Raw genomic sequence first — 12,626 nt, 5'->3', positions numbered from 1 at the left:
ATTTTTAGCAATATTACAGTTTTTAATATATATATATATATATATATATATATATATATATATATATATATATATATATATATATATATGTATATATATATATATATATATATATATATATATATATATATATACTTTAGGGATTTGAGATACTCTACAAGTGCACATTAAATACAAAAAAAGTGGTCTTGTTTTTCAACGGGTCTCAGGTTGGAGTGAGTGAATGAAGGGCTGATTCTCTGAGTGTGGCTGATGTATGATGTCAGCCTGGCTTTAGTCTAAATATATTTTCATAACAGTGACCCTGTGTGATGGCAACATGATGGTTAGTTAATTCCAGGTCATGCAGGTCTAGCACGGCCACTCTTGGACTGTTGACAGTATTTTCTGAAGAGAAGAGACGTCCAAAACCTTTAACTCTACTACAAAATGAAACATGAATTTTAAACCTGGCATCATCCATGTTCAGAGTTAAATTTTGAAATTGTATGCAAGTGAGCACATATATTTAATTAGATAATGCCTCATTTGCATAATTAAACATAACATTTTAGAAAACTTGTTATACAAAAACTGGGGTGTTATACAAAATCAACTGGGGTGATACTGTTAAATAATGGCAATCACAATCATTGCATACATGAAATGTGAGCATCATTGATCATTAGTGTTTCAGGTCAGCGTGAGTGGATGAGGGATGAGTGAGATGCTTCAGCGCTGCAGGAGATCACGAGAAGAGGAGAGGAATGTTGTCCTGCTGCTCGACAGGTGCTGGATTTAACACACACACACACACACACATGCACACACGCACGCACGCACGCACGCACGCACGCACACACGCACACGCACACACACACACACACACACACACACACACACACACACACACACACACACACACACACACACACACACACACACACACACACACACACACACACACTAAAACCAAGTCTAAACACTCAAGCGGTGTCAGAAGTTCTGGCCGAAAGATCCTCACTTTGTCTTCACTTCAACTGTGTAAAACTCAAACTGGTCCTCACAAAGAAAGTACAAACACTTCAATTAATTGCTCAATTTCACCCACAAAACTTTGATGAGCCATTTAATATGACCGCATGCCTTGAGAAAAGCTCTAGCTCCATTTGTCTGCAGTTGACACTTGGTTTGATATTGTTCAATGACATTCCGACTTTAAGAGTGGCTTAAGTGTCCAAATACTTTCTGGAGCCACTTTCTGGAAATGTCAATATAGACATTTCACAGCATAGCAGAACAATCAGCTCTGAGCAGATAAACCAGACTAGTGATGGTCCACTGGCACAGACAGATAGCAAAGAGCGGTGGAGCCATGAGAGAGAGAGACAGAGACAGACAGACAGACAGACAGAGAGAGAGAGAGAGAGATTTGTGCTCTAATAATATCCTCCACTGACAGATTAGAGATAGAGAGACTCTGAGGGTTAAATAAAGGAGCACATCTCTATTCTGTTATCAATAATCAGTCTGAGGACGACGCCATACACACCCACACTGTACGGTAAGATCAGATGCTTCTGGTGATGGGGAATCTGATAATCATTTTGCATATTTAGTAATAGACTAAATGTAAACTTCTTTAGTTATCCATTCATTTTAAATCTCTTGTTGTTTGTCGAATACATTTCTATATTTAACTTGTATACACTTTTATTGTATTATTAATAGTCGTATTAATAATAAATGTATTTTATTCTTTCATATATATATATATATATATATATGAAATAAAATCATTTTATCAATGTTTCTCATCCTGACCTTCTCGCAATTTTAAGAATTAAGAATTTAAGAAGCATATAAATATATAATTTGACACTCTAATGCATCATAATAACAAGGGATATAATAAGGGATGTATAATAAGGGAACAGATATTAAAGTTACAAAATTATATTTTATGTTAAATTTTAAAATGTATATTATATATATATAATTTTATATTTAATAGCTTTAGTATCAGTGTATATTAAATATAATATAATATAATATAATATAATATAATATAATATAATATAATATAATATAATAATCATGTAATGTAATATAGTATAATTCTTTGTTTTATTTGACCTCCCTGCTTATCTCTATAGACTCACATTACTTGCAACCTCATGCATTTTTTTTTTTTTTTTTTTTTTTTTTTTTTTTGTTCCAAAAGAAAACAATCACCCCTAGCCAAATGCTTTACCCATTTAGGACAGAACAGGTCCAAATTCTTGTCTTTGTGTTTGTCCAGCTAAGAAAGTAGCAGGGTCACTCATGGCTTTGTTTGGGGGTGTTTAAGTCACTGACAGAGACATACAGAAAAATGCGAGTAGGTCAGAGGAGGACATGATGTGGCCATGGTGTATTCCTGATTTCATTCCGTGGGAATTCAGTGGGAGTACTGAATTAAATCGAATGTATCAAATTCATCTAACACTGGTTTTGCTTTCTTTTAGTGCTCAGATGCCAAGATGCCTGAACAAGGGTGAGTGTGTATCTCTAAACGTGTTCACACCAAGAATGATAATAATGGTAACTAGCATCCACACCAGCAATGATAACGTTCTGTTTATTCAAGTTTTTTGCTCCAGCTCTTTTAAGCAGAATAGATTCTGATTGGCTATCATTGTTTTTATCGTAGCCTACATCAGCAGGGAAAAAATTGTTCTGAGAGTGATTACAACTAGGCTATGTATTTTATCCGTGCCTTTATTGTTATAGTTGTGGTATGGACTCTGCTATTCTTTTATATTAGAACGATTTTTAGATCTATATCTTTACTGTTATCGTTACAGTAGTTACCACTCTTGGTGTGAACGGGCCTTTATACCAACAATAATCTCTACAGTGGTCTAATAAAATTTCACCCTACCAATGTACATTTTATGCTGTATTTTCAGGCAAGAGGTAAGTTATGCATTATTTTCTCTAATTAATTACTAAAACTATCTGTACCTGTACTGTGTTATAACTTTCATATCTGTGCCCCAGAGAAAGTCCAAGATCTCAGCCTCAAGAAAGGTTATGCTAAAGGTTGGTTTGTAACACACATAACACAAAAGTTTAACACACATACAGTACATTCGAAACATCCATAAACATAAATTCAACATCCATAGCACAAACAGTGCAGAATGAGTTTAGATTCAACTTAGGCAGTGGCAGAGGCTCAAATGTTTTGGTGACACCCCATTTTAAAGCTTCTGCCGTCCACTGAAGCAGCTTTTCTATGGCTGGGACTGTAATAATGATGAATAAGTTATGACAACTTATGTTTTTACATTGCTTTAACTCATCAAAATAAGTTGAGCAATTTTCAACTGTTTTAACAAGTTATACAAGAATCAACCATTTTAAAAGTCAATATAATGTAATTTAAGTTGAAATGACTTCCAAGTTGATTGTACTTAAATATTTAAGGCAGTAACTTTTTTTTATAGTGCCTTGATGAGACAGTGCAAAGTCAATAGCACACCACTAGATGGCAGGCATATGTCTAAACCAAGATAATGTTTGCCAAAACTTAGTGCCCTAACTAAGCACACTAAATACACATCATATCTAATTACACTTTGGATCGGTAGTTGAGGCTAAGTACATCCCAGACAGTAACAAAGTGTGGGCCCAGATTCGGCCCACATCTGGTACTTGTGGAATCCACGTGTAGCCTACCTGATGTGGGCCGGATCTGGACCGACACTGCTGTCTGGGATCCCATCATTAATCATGTTCATGACCTCATGTGCCCCGAAATTGTGCAATGTCAAGGAAAACTTTACTGTGTAAGTTAGATATCCCATATAACTTGGTAGTAAAAATGTAAAGTGTTCCACCTTTTATTGGTGCAGAGATGAGTATGTGAATGCTGTTTTGCAAAACACTTGCTTTTAATCACTTTATTAGAAGCACCACAATTACTAAATTGTGTCATCTGTTACAAAAGGACTACTGAACAGACATTTAGATGTTTATTTTATGCAAATAAACTTCAAAGTATTGAAAATCAAAATGTGTTAATAAAGCTCTTTAAAACTATACTTGCACTTTTACAACACTATAAGTGTGTCCCATCAGGTAATTCAAAGTTCTACACACACTTACGGTCTTCACGCCCACTTAAACACTTGGGACAAATATACATTGTGAAAGTAGACTTGCAAGTGTGGGTATTGGGACAGGCGCATTAACATTTACTTGTGTGTGTTCAGAGTTTGATGGTGGCCAAAGCCAAGGAGGAGCTGGAACAGGAGGCGTTGGATAAAGAGGAAGAGAAGCAGAGGTATCTGACGGAGAAAGCTTCTCCTCTGCAGATGCAGGGCATGTCATTCGCAGAGCTTCAGGTAACCTCATGGCATAATTCTACATGAAGTCCACCTCTAAACTTCCAGTTTAGCTCATTTGGTGCCATACGAAAATCCTCACGACTTAAAATCTAATGGTACAATCACTGCTGCTCACGCCACCCCGCCCTGCTATATTTGCATGTTAGCTTACATAAGGCTAATGCAAATGTCCAGCCCAATGCCTGTCTATCTTAATTTGACTAATTGCAATGTAAACAGCCATCCAAGCCAACCACGATCATTATTATTAGATGTCTGAGTAAAACGATAAGTATGAATTTGCCATATTATATTTCGTTTCTCATAATAAAATACTTTTTGGATAAGCTTTATTTTGTTAGTCTGTGTAATATTATACGCATTCACTTCAAATAGGATTCCTGAAACTCAATTAACATTTCTGTCTCTTTTAGGAACTCTGTCAAGAGCTTCATGGTAAGATTGATGTGGTGGATGAGGAGCGCTATGATATTGAGGCCAAAGTCTTACTGAATAAGCGTGAGGTATGACAATCCTCATAATCCATAGTTTAATAACCAGTTGGACAATGTCATAATGTGCTTTCTTCATGCGGTCTATTTGGAGGTTTCTAATATTAGTATGCAGCTCTGAGCATTTGGGATTGTGATTTTACATAGGCAAAGACCGGTTCACACCAAGAACGTTTGATGGTAACGTTCTTTTATTCTAAGCGCGCACTGCAATTCTGTCATCTGCCACTTTAAATGCTCGAGCTCGTTAAAGCAGGAGGGATTCTGATTGGCTGTCAATGTTTTTATCGTTCATCTGTTGGAAAAAAAAATCGTTCTGAAAGTGATTCCAACTATATCGATTCTCTATGTGGTTATCGTTATAGCTGCGGTGTGGTGCTATTCTTTTATATTAGAAAGATTTTTAGAACTAAATCTTTATTGTTATCTTTATAATTAACGTCCTTGGTGTGAAAGGGCTTAAAGGGAGCACAATAACTGAAATGTAGCCTAATTCCGTAAATTATACTGCAAATATGTGTCAGACAAACAGAGTTACTCATGAGAATCAACTCCAAATTGATTCTGATACAGTTTGAAATTAGCATGTCGCCAAGCTAATAACAAGGCTCTCTAATCAGCTTAAAAACTCAAAGTAGACACAAATGCTGGTTAAAATAGTACTTTTGTAGAATTTTGTTCATAATTGACATTTCTTTTGCTTCGTTTGCTAACTTAAATGGATTTGTTCTTCATAGCAGTGCATTATGGGATGACTTATCCACAACGAATAGCCTACATGCATTGCATCCAAAATTGCATATACTGTATGAGTAGGTACTAGCCTGGGAAAACCCAGACAACTTCCGGCAAATTTAGATTTGCTCTGCAAGTAGTCTGGCAAAGAGCTCATTCAAGCCCATTTCTAATCCGTCGAAATCGCGGCACCAATCAGAAACGTTGGGGAGGGCTTTACACGATGACGATCGCTCTGATGGGTTTTAGGTCTATCCAATTGCGCCCAGAGGCATTTGAGCGACGTCCGTTGGTGGAGCGCACCAACTTTTAAATGCATTATTATATTCAAATTGCAAACACATGAGGACAGTCTCCATGAAAGACCCACTGGCAGATGAACGTGCTACTACATTTCTCTCCAAAACGGTAGGAAATTAAATTAGATTTAATAGAGGATTTTAACTGTGACAAGATGATTGACAGGGCAGTTTAAGTGACAGGATGCACGCGACAGATCCGTCCGATAAAGATGACGAAGTAGTATGTCCCAAAGCTTGCCTACTTTTTTGCTACACATTCAAAAGTAAATACATTTTTTTCACAAAAAGAGTACATACTTTTATGGCGTAGTGTAACTTAGGTGAATTGGGACACAGCATATGGTTTTACACGATGCCGATCGCTCTGATTGGTTTTAGGTCTATCCAGTTGCGCCCAGAGGCATTTGAGCGACGTCTGTTGGTGACGCCCCTTTGGAAATCAGTTATTAATGAAGCTTTGCCAGACCATAACTCAGTTACTACTGAGAATGGTCTGGTTTTAACCAGGCTAAGTAGGTACTACATTTGATTACGAATTTTCTTTGTGACTGTCAAAAAGTGTGTTGTAGTATGACTGTGTGTAGTACGAATGTAATCCAGACGTACAACGTTTGCCATATAGAGCTGGTAAGTCCCGCCCATCCGTAAAACCCCACTGGACCTCTAGGTTGAAAAATCGTCAATGCAAGTGAACACTCAAAAAAATAATCTGTTGAACGAACTTAATTAAATTAAGGAAAGGTTTTCCACGAAATTTAATTACATTTTTCCAACAAAATCGAATTAGTTTGAAATAATTTGTTGTAATCTAGTTGTATGAACTTAAATTAATTTAGTCATTCCTGCTAGATAAAGTTTTGTTAGGTTAACTACATTTAGTTTTTGTCCTGCCTTAAATCAGCAACATTATTTTAGTTAATTTTATAATTTTAGTTAATTTGACTCTACGGTCACTGTTCAATTGAATTAAAACCATTTTTTACACAGTAATATAGTGTTACTTGTGCAGGTCTGCAAGACTGCGAGTGAGGTTTACACATAGTGTATACTGAGTACCCACAGCCTGAACACGAGGCATAATACTGAGCCCACAGCCTAAACACAGTCGCCACTCTTCTGCATAATGGTAACCACAAAATTCAAAAACATTACAGAAAGTCCTCTAAGTTTCTTACATAACTGAACATTAAACACTAACATTAACTAACAACATCTTTCCATTTACTAAAAAACACATAAAATAACACTTTTTCCCTAAATTGACCCTCTTAATGCAGTCCCTTGCAAAGCATGCTGGGAACTACAGATCCACTGCCCAGTTAGATGTCAACAACAATGATTCATGTAGTTTTCACACAAATGAATTAGGTTGATTGAACACAATTAAATTAAGTTGAGACAATATTAAACAATCGTGTTACTTTTGCTTATTTTAATTAATTATTTTAACAAGAGGCCAAAATTATTTTTTTGAGTGACATCCGGTTAAGACGAACGAAAAATATTCATGTTGACTCAATTAAAAAAAATTTGGTAAAACAAATTTTGTAAAAATTACATTGATTACATTTAATGAAATTAAGCTGGAATCATTTCTATGAAGAGTTGTGTCGTATATACTCATTTTAATTAATGAAATTGAACAAAGAGCTAAAATCATTTTTTTGAGTGAATGTGAGAAAATAATTATTTTCTGGCCCCGTTTGAATTGTGCCATGAATGTGAACATATGTTGTCTGTGAATTTTTAATATAATTTTTCATGTTACGAGTTTGACAGTATATTGTATGATTCTTTGGCTAGCAGTTGTGGAAAAGACATAACGAGAAAGACTACATGTCGCCTATGTGACGTCACCCCATAACACATTTTCCCTCCACTTGTCAAATCACGGTGCTAATGCTGCGATAATCTATGGAGACAGATCGAGATGCCTGTGTGTTTTGTACCCAAATGTCACCATTCAAACCAAATAGGCTGTTCTTTCTTCAGATTCCCGCGTCGAAAGCAGCGAAGAGTTGTAGTCCACAAAGTGCTCTCACACAAAGTCTAACCGTATCAAACTTCTACCCGCTAAATTGTAGCATTCTTCACAGGAAAAATTATATTTAAAATTCACAGACAAGATATGTTCACATTCATGGCAAAATTCAAACGGGACCAGAAAATAATTATTTTCTCACATTCACTTGCATTGACGATTTTTCAACCTAGAGGTCCAGTGGGGTTAACGGAAGGGGCGGGACTTACCAGCTCTATTGCGTCACATCACTGCCATTCACAAATCCTCTCCCGTGGCCTCATGGGATAGTGAAGTGTCAATATCAGATGCTCACTTCAGACCCAGACAGCAACATAGTGTCGGCCCAGATCCGGCCACATCTGGTACGTGTTGAATCAACATGTACCAGAAGTGGCCCGGATCTGGGCCGACACTATGTTGCTATCTGGGGAATCTCTGAAAGCAGTAGGTCATCTGGGTACTTTTTGCCTTCTGTTTTATAAATTCGGACATACTACTCATTTCACTAACTGTTATTTTGCCTACGATATAGTAGGGAAGAAGGTATATTTGTACACAGGGGTGCAGTACTACATCTGACACTGACCTAAAAAAGGCATAGTTATAGTAATAATTATTCCAAAGTATATTATGCCTGTGCGCTCACAAAAGAATACAAACACGCGGAGCATGAGTGTCTGAATACCGACACAGAACCGAAGCCAAACTAGACCGGAGTACCGGGATCCAAACACCACGCCCCACACATTAAACAAGGCACATAGACAAGAGCGCAGACAAAGACGAGACAAAATAGGAGTGTCAGAGCTCTGTCACAAATTCAAGAAATGAACTAGACACAAGTGACAGAACCCTGACACCAGGAGAATGCTATCTATGTAGGGAGCTCACTAGCTTTTGGAACAAGGCCTTAGTTGATCTCTATGCTAGATATCTCATAAGTAGGCTAATCAAATGACCGTCCGTCCTCTAGATCAAAGACCTGAACATAAAGGTTCTGGACCTGAGGGGGAAGTTCAAGCGGCCCACCCTGAGGAGGGTGAGGGTTTCTGCAGATGCCATCCTCCGATCTCTCCTAGGCTCAAAGCACAAGGTCTCAATGGACCTACGAGCCAACCTCAAATCTGTGAAAAAAGAGGATACTGAGAAGGTACAATGTCATCTGAACACATAAACAGAGTTATATGACCAATTCAAGCAATGCTTACATAGTCAAATGGGTATCTTGGTGCAAATGCCTGCAGATGAAACCATATAAACAAAACTAGACAAGTAGGAAAATCTTGGAATGTTCCATGTAAGATAATGAGAGTAAACTGTTAATCCCTCAAGGTTACGCCATTGAAAGGCTTAAAAACATTACTAACCTTCTCACCTTACTCCCTAAACTTGTGGATCAAGCAATAGGCAATGGTCCACATGCAGATATGAAAAGAGACAATGCACCCTGACTATTCAGAGCTTAACAGAGCTCAGAGAAGAAGGATGACATCACCTCAGCAGCTGTTGGAAAGGCGGAGGCTCATGGGATGTGAGTCAGAGGGGTAAACGGCAACGTTTTTGGATACCAAACAGTGACAATGTTAATTATTTTCAGTGTTTGTCTTGACTATAATAGAGATTAGGTGTTGGATGACAGACACGAGAGTGGACAACAGAAGTATGGTACGCTAGAAGAAAAGCTTTTTGTGTAGATGCGTAGCTGAATTCATTGCAAATAAAATACTGTATTGTGTTTCAGATAGATGAAACACAACATACTGATACCGAAGAGACCAAGCCCTTAAGAGTAGATAAACCAGCAGATTAAAGGGACGTTGTGGGTTATTTTCAATTGAATGTCTTCGGATCATATCTGTGGCGTGCTGTCGATTAGCTAGTGATGGACAGTCCATCCGGTACGCATAGAATCCACGTGTACCAGATGTGGGCCGGCTAAATTACGATTTTAACAATCCTTACTTTTCCTTTCTGACTCAAACTGTGCCAAGAACAGTGAGATCCTTGAAGCTTGGTTTATCACATGAAGTTACTAATGACGAATTTTCAATATGGCTACTTTTGAATGCCTGTCAATGGAGATGGATGTTTTTTAGAACTAGATAGTGTAGTTACAACATCTACCAGCAGGGGCTATAGTGGCTTTGATAACCAGCTTAACCTCAAGTCTTTGAACGTAACCTATTTTTCCTTTGAAATTCCTATTTTCCTTTTTTCATTCAAGTGAAATCACCCAAAGTGGTTGAACCAAATTCATTATATTTGCATTCAATAGAACATCAATAGTTTGTTGAACACACAAACTTGTTTAATCATCACTTTGTAATAGAAACACTGCTCTATCTTTCTGCAGAAGAGGCCAGTTGAGGACAGTGACTGGAGGAAGAACGTCGAGGCCATGTCTGGCATGGAGGGAAGAAAGAAAATGTTTGATGCAGCAAAAGGCCCCACCCAGTGAAACCTTAGTGAAGTTAACATGAAAGATCATGCAACTTTTGTTTGGCAAATAAAAGGTTAGGTTTAGAGTTGCATACTAAACATAGCATTTATGTACTAGATATACTTTAATAGTCTGGTTTCATTTTAGGTGTCATTAAACTGACAATTAAAATGACAATTGCACTTCATTGCAACTGCTCTGCATTGGTGCAAATGATTGTGCAACTTTCATGTGGCCAATAAGTAAATAATTGCTTGCTTAGTTTATCTTTTATTATGTCAATATTTATTGGATTATTAGGATTGAGTCACACATATAACGGCATAAATATTCAGTTATGAGAAAGAGTCATTGTAAGGTGCACGTATTACGAGAATAAACAAAGAGAAACATTTGTCGATGTCCAAGACTCATTATACATGTGTAGTCTTACCAAAACTTTTCCAGACTCTGTTTGACATGTTTTTCGGATAATCTGGCTACGAATTTTCTGTTTACAAAAATGTATAACCCTGACTTGCAATGGTGAAATTGAACTTATGAAATAAAAATAAATTAAAGTTTATTTGATTAATAAGTTATAACAACATGTAACACTGCACCACAAAACCAGTCACATGGGTCCATTTTGTGAAATTGAGATTTATAAAGCTGAATAAATAAGCTTTCCATTGATGTATGGTATAGGATAGGACGATATTTGGCCGAGATAAAACTATTTGAAAATCTGGAATCTGAAAAAATCGAAACATTGAGAAAATCGCCTTTAAAGTTGTCCATTTATGTTCGCGACTGTGCTGCATTCATTCACAAAAATAAATGTTTTATATATTTACGGTAGGAAATGTACAAAATATCTTCAGTGGAACATGATCTTTACTTAATATCCTAAAGATTTTTGGCATAAAAGAAAAATCGATAATTTTGACCCATACAATGTATTGTTGGCTATTGCCACAAATATACCCGAGCTACGTGTGCCTGGTTTTGTGATCCAGGGTCACATATGTTTTTGCATTGCTTTATCTCATCAAAATAAGATTAAAGGCCCACTGAAGTGAATTCACAGCTTTGTATGATGCGTTGACATAATTTCCACTGAAACAGGAAGCTAAGGCGGGACATATTGAATGGCTCCTCCCCCTTTTCAAATAGGAAGCAAATCCAAACGCTGATGATACATTGGATTCAATAGTAGAGGTGTGAATAAATTCTAGCCATTTCATTCTTAACCAAACGGAATAAAACTTGAACGTTTGAGCAACTGAACACACATCTCCAACCCAAATTGCTCTGTGACGCTTATATATCATACTAAAAACTAAAAAACTTCCATTTTGATTTCAGGGGGCCTTTAATATGAGTTATTCACGGTTCAACTAATTTTTTTTAAGTCAGTTTAATGTCATTAAAGTTGAAACGACTTAAATATACAAGTTGATTGTACTTAAAAATTTAAGGCAGCAACTTTTTTTTTTTTTTTACAGTGTTGTAAATTAACTTGCCAGAAAGTGCATAATAACATAAGTGCGATAACTTCTTTTTTGCATGCTATGCCAATAAAATGCCTGAAAAATTAATCTTATGTGCTGTGTTTCTTTGTTTAGTCTAATTTAATGCAAATGTTTAAATTGCTATTGAATAGGCCTGGGATCATGCAGAGCTGATGAGATAAGGAGTTCGTGCAGGAAGTAAAGCGTTAACTGTGGAGACTGTCATCTGAAGACAGTGGACTCCAACCCTTATTTGCATAGTGGATATCGCTGTCTCTTCCCTGTGTTAGCATTGGGTGGAGTGTTCAGGCCACTTGTGCTTGATGTAGTTAATCAACGTTTTACTGTTGAAGTTCATTGTGACATTCCTTAAGTGGAATGTTATTTTTTCTCTCTGCTTGCATGAGTGAATATAGAGGCAATTGTAAGTGAAACAATATAGCGGAAACATGTCAGCAGATTTGTCATTCCAGTGAAGTTGCCTTTTATTTCCTTTATGACCAAACCCGTTTCATACTGGATAGTCTACTATGGCTTTCATATTGCCCTGGTCAAAGTACAGCAGATCTACTTGTCTCTTGTAGGTGTGGCACAGGGAATAAAGCAAACCCCTCCAGCCCTGGAGTATCAATGCTTTCTGAACTGCAGAGTAAATTACACTGTGAATAACTGACATAAAATGTCTTAAACGCTTGACTTCACTTAAAATGCTGTATTCCTCAGTGCTTTGAATCATGTAAGATGTTTCAGAATGTAGGCTTATATTCTT

General features: G+C 36.8%; 1 protein-coding gene across 3 annotated transcripts; it reads left to right on the top strand.

The window, feature by feature from the left end:
• The first annotated feature begins 1,275 nt into the window (after positions 1-1,275).
• Positions 1,276-11,942, top strand: tnni1a (troponin I type 1a (skeletal, slow)). Of its 3 annotated transcripts, none has more exons than XR_013818960.1 (8): positions 1,373-1,543; positions 2,487-2,523; positions 3,022-3,063; positions 4,239-4,370; positions 4,787-4,876; positions 8,898-9,074; positions 9,326-9,468; positions 10,278-11,935. XR_013818960.1 is itself a non-coding variant. In XM_079848634.1 (8 exons), the coding sequence occupies exons 3-8, from the start codon at positions 2,905-2,907 to the stop codon at positions 10,380-10,382; spliced, it is 579 nt and encodes a 192-aa protein (XP_079704760.1). In that variant the 5' UTR covers positions 1,497-1,543; positions 2,487-2,515; positions 2,826-2,904; the 3' UTR covers positions 10,383-11,942. The 3 variants fall into 3 exon arrangements, 2 of the variants coding, with proteins under 2 accessions (XP_079704761.1, XP_079704760.1); XM_079848634.1 differs by lacking the exon at positions 9,326-9,468 and adding an exon at positions 2,826-2,937 and having other exon boundaries at positions 1,497-1,543; positions 2,487-2,515; positions 10,278-11,942; XM_079848635.1 differs by lacking the exon at positions 9,326-9,468 and having other exon boundaries at positions 1,276-1,543; positions 10,278-11,942.
• The last annotated feature ends 684 nt before the right edge of the window (positions 11,943-12,626 follow it).

This window comes from Squalius cephalus (genome assembly GCF_949319135.1).
Source record: "Squalius cephalus genome assembly, chromosome: 18".
Lineage (NCBI taxonomy): Eukaryota > Metazoa > Chordata > Actinopteri > Cypriniformes > Leuciscidae > Squalius > Squalius cephalus.
The sequence above is the reverse complement of the archived record's forward strand: the minus strand, read 5'-3'. Positions and strand labels throughout refer to the sequence as shown.